General features: G+C 36.9%; 1 protein-coding gene across 2 annotated transcripts; it reads left to right on the plus strand.

Annotated features, from left to right (window-relative positions):
- Positions 1–372: 372 nt before the first annotated feature.
- On the plus strand, positions 373–17,328 carry GLT8D2 (glycosyltransferase 8 domain containing 2). 2 transcript variants are annotated; one of them, XM_058189732.1, is made up of 10 exons: positions 373–820; positions 2,210–2,252; positions 5,194–5,232; positions 6,107–6,275; positions 9,031–9,148; positions 10,639–10,723; positions 10,951–11,063; positions 12,149–12,315; positions 14,469–14,581; positions 16,989–17,328. In XM_058189732.1, the coding sequence occupies exons 2-10, from the start codon at positions 2,234–2,236 to the stop codon at positions 17,159–17,161; spliced, it is 996 nt and encodes a 331-aa protein (XP_058045715.1). In that variant the 5' UTR covers positions 373–820; positions 2,210–2,233; the 3' UTR covers positions 17,162–17,328. The 2 variants fall into 2 exon arrangements, with proteins under 2 accessions (XP_058045715.1, XP_058045714.1); XM_058189731.1 differs by having other exon boundaries at positions 377–820; positions 5,134–5,232.
- Positions 17,329–17,365: the final 37 nt, after the last annotated feature.

Raw genomic sequence — 17,365 nt, forward strand, 5'->3', positions numbered from 1 at the left:
TAGTTCAATCTTGCGACACATGTAAAAAGGGGCCTGAAGTTGAACTGACATAGTACCTCCCCCGTTGGATGCCCCTGAGTGTTTCCCACTGATAGATTGTACATCTGCTCTCATCTTTAATGACCTCTTAAAATATTCACAGTGCAGAGCTAAAATATATTCTGTATATGCAACTATGTTTTAACATTATAGGCTGAAAGATGCAGAACCTGTAAGTTATTTTTTCAATGCAAACACAGACTGGGGTTATTATTTTAGATAAAATAGGGGTTTTTCTACAGTTACTCATTTTTTCATGCTTGTAAGTTTATAGATGCTTCTTTGTTCACAATGATCCAAAATATACATGACATTAAACAAAATATCTAAACTTGAGCTCTTCCTACAATCTTTTCCCCCCCGTCTCTGGAATTTTCTCTCTGATGAAGAACTGGGGTGGGAGGAGGAAAGTTCACCAATTCTGCAGCTGCCTTATTCACCACATCTGGAAGCAGTTTACTTATGTAGCTCTCTCATTCCAACAGGCCGGAGTCTGGATTCTGTACAGTTCCGTAATCACGGAGAAAGGAAGGAAAAAAGTAATTTCCAAGTAAAACACCGATTTTTTTTTAAACAATTCTGCCTCAAATTAGTTTTGAAGAAACTAAAAAGGACCTTGAAGTATCTTGCATGTAGGATTTCAGTGGGAATCCCAGGAGAAAAGTGGTTCTGACATGAATGTTTATTACACTGAATCAGCCAGCTACCCACAGCAACTGCTTGCTTGAAGTTATTTTTCTGGAGAAAAAAATCAACAATTGCTCTGCTGTTGCCTTGAAAGGTAAAACTTCGAATTTTATTGGAAATAGAGTGTTTACAGTTTTCTTACTATTGTGAGTTTGTGAGCCTTTAGAAAAAAAAATCTCAAGTATTGAAATGTCAGCAAAGTACTGAGTTATTATGATCTCATTTTTGAAAATGAAAACTCTAGTTTTGTTCTTAAATTCTTTTCATTATTAAGTAAAAGTGGGCATTGCAAATTTCTAGGTATAGTTATAACTATTATCTATTTACAGAAAGTTTTGCATTAACTTTGATTTGCATTTGAACTTTGCATGATGGTTGAAAAGCAAAAACATGTGTCTTATGTGTACCAGAAATGAAAGAAATTAATTTTTTATGGGTGGAATGAATGATTAAATTATGAGTATATTTGCTATATTGAGCACTAGTCCCTAAATGTAAAATCTCTGTGAATGTCATTTAATATTATTAAATATATTACTTAATGGATTTATTACCAAATACTAATTTCTTAGGTTGTTACAAAACCTAAAAAATATGACAAGATCTAACAGTATTACTTAGTTGATAATATGGAATTATAAAAATGTTTAGGTGAAAATCACTATTATGAAAATGGCCTACATTTAATTTTCATAATTCTCATGATTTTCTTGCTAATATTATGGCAAAATAATGATTACCCTTTCTTTACTTTGCTAACTACTCCTCATGTTAGGTAGAACACTGAAATTTATTTAAATACAAACTTGAATTATTTTTCCTAAGATGATTGAGAGAGAGTACTATAAACTGGGGGCAAAATTAAAATTTGCTATTTACAGTATTTTATAGTATAAAACAGTGTTTCTCAACCTTAGCAACTTTAAGATGTCCATGCTGGCTGGAGAATTCTGGGAATTGAAGTCCACACATCTTAAATTTGTCAAGGTTGAAATACATTGGTACAGGGGTCTCCAATCTTGGCAACTTTAAGCCTGGTGGACTTCAACTCCCAGAATCCCCCAGCCAGCTGGCTGGGGGATTCTGGGAGTTGAAGTCCACCAGGCTTAAAGTTGCCAAGGTTGGAGACCCCTGCATTGGTATAAAGAATGGTGACAGACAGCTCTTAATTTGTGTAGATGTACCTGTAGCTACTGTAGTTAGCAGACAAAATATATACACTTGCTTCTTCATTTTTAGAAGTTAATTGTTGAAGAGAGAGAAACAAACAAGCAAAAAAAGAGTAGAAAGTGTTGAATAAATTATGGTGGAATGCAATAAGAAAGAAAGTGCATCCTTTCAAGCTTTGTTTACATATTTCAGGTTCAAACATATTTAACTTAGACCTGTAGAGGTCTCAATATACATATGGTAGATTTGATATTTTTGTTACCGTATGCTTTAACTTTCTGACTTTCCCCCCCACCTCTTATTTCACCCACAGGTTGCAACCAAATGAAAGGGCCATATGGCTTTATTACGAAAAAGTAAGACATCTTCAGAAAAAAATAGTGTAATTGAAGAGTCCATATCTTTTTTATTGCTCTTAGGGATTTTTATAACTTTGTTGCTTGTATCCTTACGATTTATATTGATTATTTCCTAGTATGATTTGATTGCTTATTTGTACCCTATGACTATCATTAAGTGTTTTTAACCTTATGATTCTTGACAAATGTATCTTTTCTTTTTATGTACACTGAGAGCTTATGCACCAAAGACAAATTTCCTGTGCGTCCAATCACACTTGGCCAATAAAGAATTCTATTCTATTCTATTTTGCAAACATGTAATGAGCACTCTTGTAAAATGGCTGAGGGAAGGGGACTTTCCCATCCACAAAATAGCTTCCATTGAGAGTAGAGCCAGTTATAAAGATGTACCAAAATGTTGGCTTCTCTAGCCCACCCCCTTCCATAAAATGCATGGTCCTACATTTCTGAACTTTTGTAATGGAAAAGAAATGCGCTTACAACCAATACGCTGGGGTGCCCAATCCTTTGTTTGTATTTTCTAAAATTAATACATATAATTGGAGCCAGAGACATGAAAATAATGTTTTATGTACTATATTGGTGATCCTTAGGTTCCGCATTTAGTCTTCAGAAGAAGTCAGTGCTTCCATGCAAATAAGTAAAAATGAGCAGTTTACATATATGGTTGCTGTAATTGGTGGCTAAACATTAGAAGTGAGAACATAGAGTGAGCTACAGAAAAGAAAGCAAGATAAGTCTAATATTATATGACAAAGAGCAAAGATTGGATGCTGTTAGATGTTACTCCATTACTATTCTGAAGCTTTTGGAGGCATGTTCTTGATCATTTGTAAGAAGTTTCTGCCTTCTTACAGGTAGTCCTTGATTTATGACCAGTTGTTTAATGACTATGCAAAATTATGATGGACCCCCTCTCCCCCAAAGCTTCTTATGATCCAGTTTTGAAATTTTGACATGGGGTCATTTTGGGTGCTTGGCAGTGGGCCCCATTATCACATCATCATGATTTATGTGGTTTTACCAGACACTTGCATTTACTTCCAGTTTGTAACAAAAACTGGCCTGTTGCAAACAATGGGTTTGCTTACGACTGACACATTCACTTATTGAACACAGCAAAAAAGGTTGCAAAACTGGGTCCAGTCATGTGATAACCTGGTTTACACCTATCACAACTAACAACTGTGATTAACAGGCTCAATTACGGTTATAATTTGAGGGCTACTGTAAGAGATGATCAAATCTTAGCATTTCATTCTGACATTTAGGGGTGTTTTTAATAGCTCCAAAGGCAACAAGAAACACATTAGCTTGCCAATTAGCTGTGCCTCTTGTTGCCTTTGGGACTATTAAAAAACACCCCTATATGTCAGAATTTCCAAGGCAAAAATCAACAGCATTTGAGGATGTTGACAAGGGTAAGAGATAAGAAACATGTTTACTTAAGAGTTTTTCTCTGGAATATTTTAAAAGAGAATTGCTTGAATAGTCCAGGAAGAAGGTGTTGGAGATTTGAATTCAGTAAAAGCTGAAGAAGCTCTTGAAGTTAAGCAAACTGCTGAAAGTATACTAAGTTACTGGGTACCATTGGAAAAAAAAGATAAATATTCATAATCTAGTTTCCTTGGTTGCAGAGAATAGCTGTAACTATAATGAATGCTAATAAACCTTATGTAATGCTTAATGAATTCATTATGACTACTAATATATATTACATAATGCACGTTATTACAATGTACCTTTATTTGAAGTAAAGGTAGATTCATTAGGACATACAAACGTAGAAATGCCTCATTTTTATCTAAACTACATTTTGCAGAGAGAAAAGCACAAGAAAGAGTGAGACAAGAAGTTAGTTAATAGGTCTCTGTGTTTAAAGAGACCCGTTCAACTAACTTCTTGTCTCACTCTTAACTAATTTAATTAACAATAGGCCATGTGAGAGAAAAACACAAAGACAAAATGTGAAGACCCTTCTTCTTATCCATCTCTCACCATTGTTCCTTGTTGTAAAAATAGCCACATAGGTACAAAGCTACAGAGATGCAACTATTGAACAGAAGCAACTTTCCCATTCACTTGCCTTTGATGTCTGGCAACTGCTTTTATGATATTATTTAAAATTCTGTATAGAAGTAAAACTGTTTGTAAGACATAGGCACTCTGCTTCCAGTGGGATTATTTAGAATTTTAAGTCAATACTTTGGGCAAGGTGGCATTTTAAATTGTGATAAGAGAAGATGATTTAGTGTGATTTAGATGATTTAGAAGATGATTTAGACACACACAAACACACATACAGAGTATATATAGCCTTATATATCCTTTCCCTGCTTATAGTAGTGTCCTTTAAAAATATATTTTCTGCTAAAACATAGTGCAGGAATTCAAAACATGTACATGTTAAGACTTGACATGTAACCAATTTAGTATTTTTTTAACTGAGATCTATAAATAATTATAGTGGAATTAATGGGATTTCTGAACCAGATTCAAATTTTCCTCATCCTTAAAGTTCCTATGACAAAATTACAATCTGATGATTGTATGATGATAAACTGTGTAAAGAGCTCTCACTTTTGGCGTCACCAATACTTTCATTTAATTCCATGGTACTTAACATACAAATAGAAATAATTTCATGGGAAATTGTTTAAATTTGTAACATGTAGAGATTTATCTTCAGGTCAGTTAGAGATTCATTGAAATATAATACAGTGTTTGTAGCCAAGTGTACATAATAAATCATGCAGTTAAGATATAAAGTTAAAATCCAATTGCATTTATTAATTAGTCACGGAGCATACTAATGAAAATATTTGTGCTGCAAATTATGTATATGTGATTAATTGAACAACTTTCTATGTTTCAGTTAATCAGATCCTACTCTTCCTTCTTGTTTTGACTCTCTGTGTTATTCTGTATAATAAAGTTCAAAAGACGCCATCTGCTATTCTGACTAATGAATCCAGTAAGCACTTATTTTTATTTTTTATGTTACTGAGACCGCATATGCTTTGTTGGTAGCATTATAACCCATGTTAAAATTACCTTTCAAACTAGTACAGAAAGAGCCTCGTAACTAGAGCTACTTTGGCTTTCTTTTAGTAATGCCTCTAAACATTTTGTACATCTTGATGGCTACTGACTGCAGACTGAGAATTATGGCACATGACGCGGTGGCTCAGTGGTTAAGATGCTGAGCTTGTTGATCGAAAGGTTGGCAGTTCAGTGGTTCGAATCTCTAGTGCCACGTAATGGGGTGAGCTCCCGTTACTCGTCCCAGCTTCTGCCAACTTAGCAGTTCGAAAGCATGTAAAAAATGCAAGTAGAAAAATAGGGACCACCTTTGATAGAAAGGTAACAGCGTTTCATGTGCCTTTGATGTTTAGTCATGCTGGCCACATGACCACGGAGACGTCTTCGGACAGCGCTGGCTCTTCAGCTTTGAAACAGAGATGAGCACCGCCCCCTAGAGTCAGAAACGACTAGCACATATGTGCGAGTGGAACTGTTACCTTTACCTTAGTGCCTACAACTGGTTGAAAAAGGCTTGTATCATTAAATGCTGCATATAAAACCTGTGGGGTGGGATAGCCATAACAGAAGGAATATGGAACTGGGAACAGATATGTGAGCTTGCATAAGAAACATAAGGCCATTTAATGTAATTAACAGAGACTTAGTATATTAGCTTTCAACAAATTCTCAACTCTTTCAGAGGCTTTTGGAAAATGCTTATTGCTTAATGCAACAGAACTAAATAAATAGTAATATATATGATAATTCATGTTTCTTCTACTGCCGTTACTACTCTCACTGCTATTATTTACTGTCACTATTAGTTGATTTGGAGAGCATAGAGGAGATGGAAGAAGAAATTCCAGTTGTGCTATGTGCTGCTGCAGGCAGAATGGGTGCAACAATAGCTGCAATCAACAGTATTTATACCAACACGGATTCAAATGTCTTGTTCTACATAGTTGGGATAAAGAGCAGCATTCCACATATCAGGTAAAATCATGCAGTGCTGTAATATAAGTGAGTGAGGGTATAATCCCTTATCCAGGAAAGTTTATTACCCCAATTGAATGCTACATATTTATTTGTTTGTTTGTTTGCAATATACAGAATGCACTGGGCAATCTATCAGCCCATTAAAACAAATTACAGTGTTTTTCAACCTTGGCAACTTTAAGAGGTGCGGACTTCAGTTTCCAGAATTCCCCAGCTAGAAGTTCCTCAGCCAATATCTGAGAGTTGGTCCACACCTCTTAATGTTGCCATGGTTGAGAAACACTGTAATGGATAAGAATATCAATAAGACAGCATAACACCGAACAGCAAAATTATTAAAGTAAAAATCTGTGATGAACTAGTGTCAGGATAATTATAATTGGGCAGAAGTATAGGTTTAGCAAGGGACATGGTGGTTCAGACGCTGAGCTTGTCAATTGAAAGGTCGGCAGTTCAGCGGTTTGAATCCCTAGTGCTGCATAACAGGGTGAGCTCCTGTTACTTGTCCCAGCTACTGCCAACCTAGCAGTTCGAAAGCATGTAAAAAATGCAAGTAGAAAAATTGGGACCACCTTTGGTGGGAAGGTAACAGCGTTCTGTGCGCCTTTGGCATTTAGTCAGCTGACCACATGACCATGGAGACATCTTCGGACAGTGCTGGCTCTTTGGATTTGAAACGGAGATAAGCACTGCCCCCTAGAGTCAGGAACGAATAGCACATATGTGCGAGGGGAACCTTTACTTTTACCGCATAGGTTTAGCACAGGTGGGTCAGTGGAGGATACGAATTGATTAGGTGGAAAAGGATAGTGAAGGACTCTCTAAGATTGCTTCCAGACAGAGGCCGCCCAAACATACAGTATTACAGCATACAGTTCTCTTTCCTTTATATATTATTTTTCTACAAACAAATAGAGGCATTATTAAAAAAAAAGTGTTTGTAAAATTATATAAAGCCTTATCTGGAAAGTGTGCTTTTAGTATGGCTTTGTGTAATTATTCTTCGATATTTACAGAATTTTACCAATTGTGTCTTTAATGTGTAACTATCCGTGTAATGGTAGCTGTCTACAAGTCACCAAAGCCTTGTATTCAATGATTGGCAGTTTCTCCTGGCAAAAACTCAGACTTATTCTTCCCTTTGCTCTTTCTTTTCAAATTTGTTTCTTTGGTACAGCTTTGAATCTACAATTCCCTTGTATCATGAATCAATGTTTGAGGCTATTGGATTTCAAGGCTTTAGCTACTAGTTAACCTAAATACTAGAATTTCTGATACTAAACACTAAAATTACTAATTAAGGCCACTAAATACAATAATTAAAATTAAATAATCAATCTAGACAAGTGGCAGGACCTTTGGGAAAGTAACATAAAAATTACCTTAGCTACTACATACAAAGAAAATTTATACAAGATGTTTTATAGGTGCATCTCCCACCCACAAGATTAGCAAAAATAAGCAAAAAACATTTGTCGGTGTGTTGGAAATGTGAGGCAGTGCCAGGGACCTTTTATCACATGTGGTGGGAATGCCCAAAAGCTGCAAAATTTTGGCACCAGATAAGACAATGAATAGAGGAGATACTAATGCAAAATATAAAAGCAAACCCGGAATTTTTTCTATTGGGTATTATAGAGGGCAAATACAAGAGCACAATTTACCTAATGTTACACATTCTAACAGTAGCAAGATTAGCTTTTGCACAGAAATGGAAAAACGGAGAGACCCCCACAGAAAAAGTGTTAGCTAAAATATTAATTTGCATGGAAATGGACAGACTGACCTTGGAACTTAAATATAAGAATGAATCAGAGTATTATGAAATCTTAATTTTATTTTATTATTGGTTGGAAAGGAGGGGAAATGCTGGGATATAGGACTATTGACAAGTAAAATTCTTGGAAGTTTTTATGCTAATTTGTTATGATAGATACAATTGAATTAGATATCGAAATAACCTATATGGATGAAAGAATATATGTATTCAAAATGTGATAATTAGTATAAATATGTATAGAGTTAAAGAAGTGTATTAATTATATGACAAAATTTGATGAAAATGTTTAAACCGGATATGTCATGCTATGTCCACTGTTTTTAATTGGTATTATAAATAAAAAACTTCTTAAAATATATAAAAAAAAGTTAAGAGATCACTAAAAAAAGCTGTTCCTCTCTGTAACCAGCCCACTTCTTCTGTCCTTTGTCTTTCTATACAGTACTGTAAAAATCAGTTTGGGAGGGGAAAACTGAACAGCTGCACTGTGTTATTTGATCCCTAGCTCAAGGCGTCATCCACCTGGAAGCCTTCATTTTAGCTGAAAGAACATGAAGCTTTTGGGTCATTACCATATTTCAGATGCTAGTGTGTATAATTACACAACTCAAAATGGTTTCTAAACTTAATCCACTAATAAGCAATTAGAACAAGTGCAGAATGTTGCTATTTGGCCAATTTAAATTGCATATGGAGTTTATCTTATGGAAAGTTTATCTTAGTAAACTGAAAAGTTAAGAAACATTAGGTTGATTAACGAATGTCATATAAAGTATTCAGAAAAATCTCTCATTTTATAGTGCTAATAATAATAACAACAACGTACAACTTGCTACTTAGGCTGTGAGCAATATTCAGTTAGAGATAAGCTATAATGCTCAGACCAAGGTTTATGAAACGAAAGAATAGCAGCAACTATTTACCACTCTATATTTATTGCTTTATTAATCTAACATGCTTCTATTTGTTCAGGAAGTGGATTGAAAACTCTAAATTGAAAGATATCAAGTTTAAAATTGTGGAATTCAATCCTATGGTGCTTAAAGGGAAAATCAGACCAGACGCAACACGTCCTGAATTACTTCAGCCTGTGAGTATGCAAAACTTCCTTTATTAGATAAACCTATGAAAGAAGGGAGGTGCATAATTTAAAGTTCATGAAACTACGTATGCTAATGTAGTCTCAAAGATTTCTAACAATTCATATTAAAATGTAATTTTAAATGTATAAATAAGGAAAATTTTAAAAACATGACACAAACCTTAGTTCTAGCAGTGTGTTCTTCAACCGTTTTACAACAGACTGGGATGAGGAGAAAGAAATGCCATCAAATTTGCTGATGAAGCAAAATTGAGTAAGAGAGCAAATAGGATTAGGTTGGCACTTCATATTTAAGATTAAAAATCTGTGTGAGTGAATAGAGCACCTGATTGCAACTGTGCCTTTTTGGCATTGTAATATATTTATTTAGAAAATTTATATTGCCACCTACTCACACATGGAGACTCAAGGCGGCTCGCATAAACTTATCATAAAACTTATTATGTGTCAGTATTGATATGACTGCTAAAAATACAAATGCCACCTTAGGCTGTTACACATTAAATATATAATTGCAAAATCAGAGGAAGTAAAAATTCCAGCCAACTTTGCATTGGTCAGACCCAACCTTGAGTATAAGTGCAATTTAGGGCATTTTTTTTTCAGGATTCAGATAAACTGAAATAGGTTTAGAGAAGGGCAATAAGGATGTCCAAGGAGTTAGAAACTGAAAATAATTTGAGGGATCTGAGAATAAGAAGACTGAGGGGATACAACAGCACCCTTTAATTAGTTGGGGGGAAAAAAATCAATAGAATTACACTGAAATATAGAAACCAAAGATCAAGCAATTTTTTAAAAATATTTTTTTACTGTGCCTTTACTGTCGTTATAGGCAGCAAACATATCTAATACTCCTTTCTCCTCCTATTTTGAGTTGGGCTAAGAGTGTGATCAGCACAGATACCCAGCTGGCTTTCATGCCTAAAATAAGAGTAGAACTCCCATATTCTTTGATTTCTAGCCTGGTGCCTTAACCACTAGAGCCAAATTAGCCTTCAGTTCTCACCTTTCATCTTTCCAAATGCAGGATATGAAATAGTGGATTTATGTTAGAGAACAGCAGGTTCCGCTTGAATGCTAGAAAAATTGTTTGGGGGCTATAAAAGTTGAATGCATTTGAAGGGCCCGGAAATTCTCTTTATTTTTCATGGCAAAAACTGCAGTCAATAGGGATATGTTCAGATAATCTTCCGAAAACTAGAGACAGTAGATTTCAGTAGCCCAAAGAAGAGAAAAAGAGAACAAGACTAGCAACAACAGATTTACATTATATTTTTTGTTGACAACATGCAAATATGTACACAAACCAGAATTCCACTGGTGTTCATTACATAGGTGTTTCTTGTTTGTGGTGGAGGTTAGACATATTATTTTGTGAAGGATAGATATTTGTATTAAATAATACTATCTAGTAAACTAGATACAAGGAATTTGTATTGTCTACTTTGTTAATATTTTTTTAAAACATTCAACAGCTAAACTTTGTTCGATTTTACCTCCCTCTACTTACCCATGAACATGAAAAAGTGATTTATCTTGATGATGATGTGATTGTACAAGGTAAGTGATGAAAAAAAAATCCTGTTTTTTCCTAATAACAGTCTTTCCAAAATATTTATGTCATTGTTACAACTTTGCTCTGCCTTATACATCTGAATGTTTGAAAGTAGTTGCGAGGATCTTATAATGAAATTCTTAGAAGCTTTTTAAATTTTATATCAGAATATATAAAGGCAATTGATAATAGTATTTCTTGAGGGAGGAAACAACCTTTGTTTTTTCTGTAGGAGACATCCAAGATCTATATGATACGAAGTTAATCGGAGGACATGCTGCAGCTTTTTCAGATGACTGTGATCTACCTTCAACTCATGAAATGGTTAGAAGCGTAGGAATGCAGGTAAAAAAAAAAAGACATTTCTAAAACATATTATTTGATTAGGTGGTGGTAGGCGGGTTATATTTGTCCTTTCTTTAAAAAGGCTTAACCCTAGGTTAATCTTAGAGGTTTAGTAGAGTTGGCTTATATTTGGATGAGATACCTCCAGGAATACAAGGCTGTAAGAGATATTGGGATTGTGAAAATATAATAAAACAATCTTGGAAGAACTTTTGTAGTGACGCCCAGAAATCTACATAGATTATTCAAGAGTCAAACGTGAGATGTATTTTTAGTGCAGGAATGTGGAATTAGGAATTAACTAGTTAATTTGTTTTGTTCTGTTTTGTTTTGTGCTTCACTAATACTATAAGGGAAGTTGAGGCAGAAAAGACCTTTATAAATGGGCTTAAGATTTTTGATGAATGCTGCCTGCTTTTAAAGGTTTATAAATGTGACATCTCTCCTCAATTTAAAACAGACTAGGGTCTTCAGTACCATTGGAAGAACTGAAGGGCCAGGTTAGAAAAAAATCACCAAGGAGAATACTAACACAGACTTGATGACACATCATAAATAAATCAGACTTTTCAAACCATCATATTTAATAGGATCATTTCAACCAGGCAGCTTATCCTATGTATGATTAAAGGTATTAAATATTCAAATCTCTTTGCTGTGGATGATCAGTAACTGTCTCCATGGATGTGCCCTCTATTTCTCTGTGAGAGAAACTCTGTGAGACAGGTTGAGCATAAGCATAATTGGCCATGTGCTCTCATATCTCTGCTCTATCTGCTCTTCTGAATACTAAATAGAAACAATTGGATCTGGGCCCAAACACGCCTCCCCACAAAGCTGCCAGCAAATTTTAATATACTTGTTATTGAAAAGGGAAACTAAATACATGGAGGTAATATGAATGTAACACTTAAACATAACCTGATTAAATCAAAATTGATTTTTGTCCTGGCCACATTTTTTTAAATTCTTAGCCCATATTTGGGGTGGTGTCTCAAGTAGTCAAAGGCATCTCATCTCTCTCCATAGCTCCTACCAATTGTGCACACATAGTTTTTGAGATTTCATATTCCTTTCTTCCCTAGAACACTTATATGGGCTTCCTGGACTATCGAAAGCAAACAATCCGAGATCTTGGTATAAGTCCCAGCACCTGCACATTTAATCCTGGTGTCATTGTGGCCAACATGACAGAATGGAAACACCAACGCATCACAAAGCAGTTAGAAAAATGGATGCAGAAAAATGTAGCGTATGTACCAATAGTCCTCTATTAGCAGGAACTGATTGCCCATTGAGTTTAGTTGGTAATATACAGGTGACACTCAAAAAATTAGAATATCGTGCAAAAGTTCATTTATTTCAGTAATGCAACTTAAAAGGTGAAACTAATATATGAGATAGACTCATTACATGCAAAGCGAGATACTTCACAACTTGATTTGTCATAATTTTGATGATTATGGCTTACAGCTCATGAAAACCCCAAATTCACAATCTCAGAAAATTAGAATATTATGAAAAGGTTCAATATTGTAGGCTCAAAGTGTCCCACTCTAATCAGCTAATTAAGCCAAAACACCTGCAAAGGGTACCTGAGCCTTTAAATGGTCTCCCAGTCTGATTCAGTAGGAATCACAATCATGGGAAAGACTGCTGACCCGACAGTTGTGCAGAAAACCATCATTGACACCCTCCATAAGGAGGGAAAGCCTCAAAAGGTAATTGTAAAAGAAGTTGGATGTTCCCAAAGTGCTGTATCAAAGCACATTAATAGAAAGTCATGAGGAAGGGAAAAGTGTGGAAGAAAAAGGTGCACAAGCAGCAGGGATGACCGCAGCCTGGAGAGGATTGTCAGGAAAAGGCCATTCAAAAGTGTTGGGGACTTTCACAAGGAATGGACTGAGGCTGGAGTCAGTGCATCAAGAGCCACCACACAAAGATGGATCCTGGACATGGGCTTCAAATGTCATATTCCTCTTGTCAAGCCGCTCCTGAACAACAAACGTCAGAAGCGTTTTATCTGGGCTAAAGAAAAAAAGAACTGGTCTGTTGCTCAATGATCCAAAGTCCTCTTTTCTGATGAGAGCAACTTTTGCATCTCATTTGGAAACCAAGGACCCAAAGTCTGGAGGAAGAATGAATAGGCACAACTGCAACATGCTTGAAGTCCAGTGTGAAGTTTCCACAGTCTGTGTTGATTTGGGGAGCCATGTCATCTGCTGGTGTTGGTCCACTGTGCTTCATTAAGTCCAGGGTCAACGCAGCCATCTACCAGGAGATTTTGGAGCACTTCATGCTTCCTTCTGCAGACGAGCTTTATGGGGATGCTGACTTCATTTTCCAGCAGGACTTGGCACCTGCCCACATTGCCAAAAGTACCAAAACCTGGTTCAATGCCCATGGGATTACTGTACTTGATTGGCCAGCAAACTCGCTTGACCTAAACCCCATAGAGAATCTATGGGGCATTGCCAAGAGAAAGATGAGACATGAGACCAAACAATGTAGAAGAGTTGAAGGCTGCTATTGAAGCATCCTGGTCTTCCATAACACCTCAGCAGTGCCACAGGCTGTTAGCATCCATGCCACGCCGCATTGAGGCAGTAATTGATGCAAAAGGGACCCAAACCAAGCACTGAGTACATATGCATGCTTATACTTTTCAGAGATCCGATATTGTTCTATGTACAATCCTTGTTTTATTGATTTCATGTAATACTCTAATTTCTTGAGATTGTGAATTTGGGGTTTTCATGAGCTGTAAGCCATAATCATCCAAATTATGACAAATCAAGGCTTGAACTATCTTGCTTTGCATGTAATGAGTCTATTTCATATATTAGTTTTACCTTTTAAGTTGCATTACTGAAATAAATGAACTTTTGCCCAATATTCTAATTTTTCGAATTTCAACTGTACAGGTGATGATTGTAAAAACGCACACCGTATTTATTTTATCTTGCTCTATGAACAATCAGACTCCTACCACAAAGACTAACACGGTATCAATACTCTCTGGAATGTGTTTAATTTGCACTAGCTCAAAAGTCATTCTCACTACAGCATTATATTAGTGTTTGAACTAAGTATGTGAACAATACTGTATATTTTTGAAGGATGTATTTAGTTTAGTATACCAATAGTTTGATCACTTTCTGATGCTCAGATTAAAAACAAAAAAGCCATTTTTTCAGCTAAAGAAGTTGACCTTACCTAGAAGGGAAAGTATGAGGGTATGTGATTGACCCAGTCACCTACTGTACTGGGTTTCAAATCGTGTTCTACTTCTCTATAGTTCTAATTGAATTGTATTTTGCTTTATTTACTGCATCCCCATTTAGTAAAATAGCTGTTTTAAAAATAAATCTTCTATGCATTTGACAATCTAAAAAACTTTTTCAGAGAAAATCTATATAGCAGCACTCTTGCGGGAGGTGTGGCCACTTCTCCAATGCTCATAGTTTTCCATGGAAAATATACAACTATTAATCCTTTGTGGCATATTCGACATTTAGGTAAAATTTGTTTCTGATAAAGCATGTTTTTATCTTGTTTTATTTGATTATATTAAGCTTTTTTTTAAGAAAAAGATTTTCATTGTGATATAGTTTAGTTTAAGAATTAAAATGCAGGGTATCTTCAACTGAATGTTTATGATCATGTATATTCTGTTGCTGCACTTTACACATATAATATTCAGTACAGTATTCTCTGCAACTAGTAAATTGTGCCACTTTTATAAAAGTACAGAATATTATGTATTTTTGTATAGACACATCAGTTGCTACAAGACAGCAATGGAATGTTATTATATCTGCTGAATACAGGTAGTCCTTGATATATTACAGATCATTTAATGAACATTTAAAGTTACAACAGATGCCCCCAAATTGCTTATGTCGTTTCAAAATTACAATGGCTGGACCCTGTGGTCATTAAACATTACAGCCAACGATAGGGATGCTGCAATGCCCCTCAGCACTCCCTTCCCCATTCCATTCTGCTCCTCACCTATCTATCACCCACCTTATCTTTTGAAGCTCTCCAGACCTCATGTTGGGCAAGGAGGATAAGCCATGAGGTTCCTGGGTCATGTGGTGGCAACCTGAATACGGCCACTTTGTCCCACCTGCTTGTGGGTGGGGACAAAATGGTGGCTGTCAGACAAATCACTTTGTTTTGCTGCCTTAACAAGGTCTGCAGTGTTGCAGAAGCTTTTGAATGCTACAGGATGCTTCTGCAGGGCTATTGAGATCCCAGTAAGGCAGCAAAGCAAAGCAGTTTGTCATGTAGTAGTCACCCAGAAGTGGCTACCATGATTTGGGTGGAACATAATGTCGGTTGCTTCTGACCCACCGCCATGCAGCCCGGGAACAAAGTGCCCTAATTAGGTCTGCATTTCACTGCAGAAGCTTCTGAAAGCTGTAGAAAGCTTCTGCAGCACTGTGCAAACCACATTAAGGCAGTGAAATGGATCGCTTTATCACAGGGTCACATGGTGCTATTCCAGAAGTGGCGGCAATACCAAAATGCAATTCAGCCAGTGGAAATGCCATGGAATCATGTCAGTGCAATGAAGCAATCTGTTTTAGCCCTCTGGAAGGCCTTGGAGCTCCTCAAAAGCTAACTGAGGGTGTTTGGCCTGGTGGGATGAGAATTGTGCCTAAGGGGACCTGATAGGTGTGGAAAAAGGCCTACGGGGACCCAAGGGGTGGGAAGCAGAGCACAGGATTTTTGAGGGTGGGGGAGGTCTTGGGCAGGTGGGTCTGGGCTTGTGCTAGGCTTCCAAAGACCTATTGTGACTCCAGCCCACCCCAGGCCTGGCCCCCTACCAGAGAGTGACACAGAAAGTGAGGGCCGTCAGGGCTCCCTTCTGCAGGGCTGGCTTCCCTGGCTCAGCTCCAGGAGCCAGAGGCAGGCCAGGTGGAAGAGGTGACGAGCCTCCATCTCCTGTATCTTCCCCCGCCCAGGAAACCCTTCAGACCCAGCTGAGGACAATCAATCCTGATTAGATCCCAGGTTTCATAGACAAGAGAGGCGGGTACAACAGAAGCAGGGGTGGGGCAGGCCTAGAAAGTGCTGAGTCACGGAGCCACACCCCACAGGGTATAAAAGCAGGAGGGGCTGCTATACTGCTTTGTGACGAACAAATCAAACTGCCTAGAGAACTTGAGCTGAAGTGCTGTTTATTCCTGATTTCCTGGTTGACACGCCGGCATCAAGAAAGATAACAGACAAACCTTGGCAGACGCTCGCTAGGTTGCTGCCAGAACTGATAGCTGCCGTGGACTCAATTGCCGGCTAATTGAGTCATTTCTCGTGCCTCCCAGACTGAGGTGGGGGGGGGACAGAAGACGACCTTCCCCACCTGTGAGGCACTCTGCGCTCCACTTACCTCATGCACATTTGTTTAATGATTCATTAGCGAGAGATGGAATGGGATGGTCATTAGTTGAGCTGCTTAATTTAATGACCTTTGCAATATTCAACTGTTATGTTACAACAATTGTTGGCTCTGGCTCTGCAGGCTCCATTACAGTCATATCTCTGTATGTCTGTAAGCTTCTGAGATGTGTCTGGTTGGAATTGTAAAAACCCTAGCATCATTTGAAAAGAACTGATGGAATGTATGTATGTATGTATGTATGTATGTATGTATGTATATATGTATTTAACAGATTTATATGGCTGCCCACCTCATACATTGTATGAATACAGGTGGATTCTTCTCATGGTCCACCTGTAATTACTACTATGCCTACAGATCCCAAAGTACAGTGAATTCAACATAACTTAGATCAGGGTATACAAGCCTAGTTTAGCATTGGATACATTTAACTAAATGTCCCCTACATAGAATTTATTGCTAAGCAAAAAAAATTTTTAGGTAAAAACTAAGGTCTTCCTTTTTTCCCCTCATAGGCTGGAGTCCTGATGCTAGATACTCAGAGCATTTTCTTCAGGAGGCCAAGTTGCTTCATTGGAATGGGAGATATAAGCCTTGGGGCTACCCTAGTGGTCACATTGACTTTTGGGAAAAATGGTTTGTTCCTGACCCTTCAGGAACTTTTAAACTGATTCGTCCTAACAGCTAATTATGCCATTTTATCGTTAAGACATCAGGATCAGTTTTCAGCATGATCATGGTTATATGTTTTATTATGGGATTTATCTTTTATAGTGAACATGGCTCTACTGTATAAGATTGTAATTGAATCCTATGATGTAGAAGCGTCAAAATAAAACTTTACCACAAGTGCAATGAAGCCACAAAGTCTTTTTAGGAGGAGCTGAGACTG

The sequence above is a fragment of the Ahaetulla prasina genome, chromosome 7 (genome assembly GCF_028640845.1).
Source record: "Ahaetulla prasina isolate Xishuangbanna chromosome 7, ASM2864084v1, whole genome shotgun sequence".
NCBI lineage: Eukaryota > Metazoa > Chordata > Lepidosauria > Squamata > Colubridae > Ahaetulla > Ahaetulla prasina.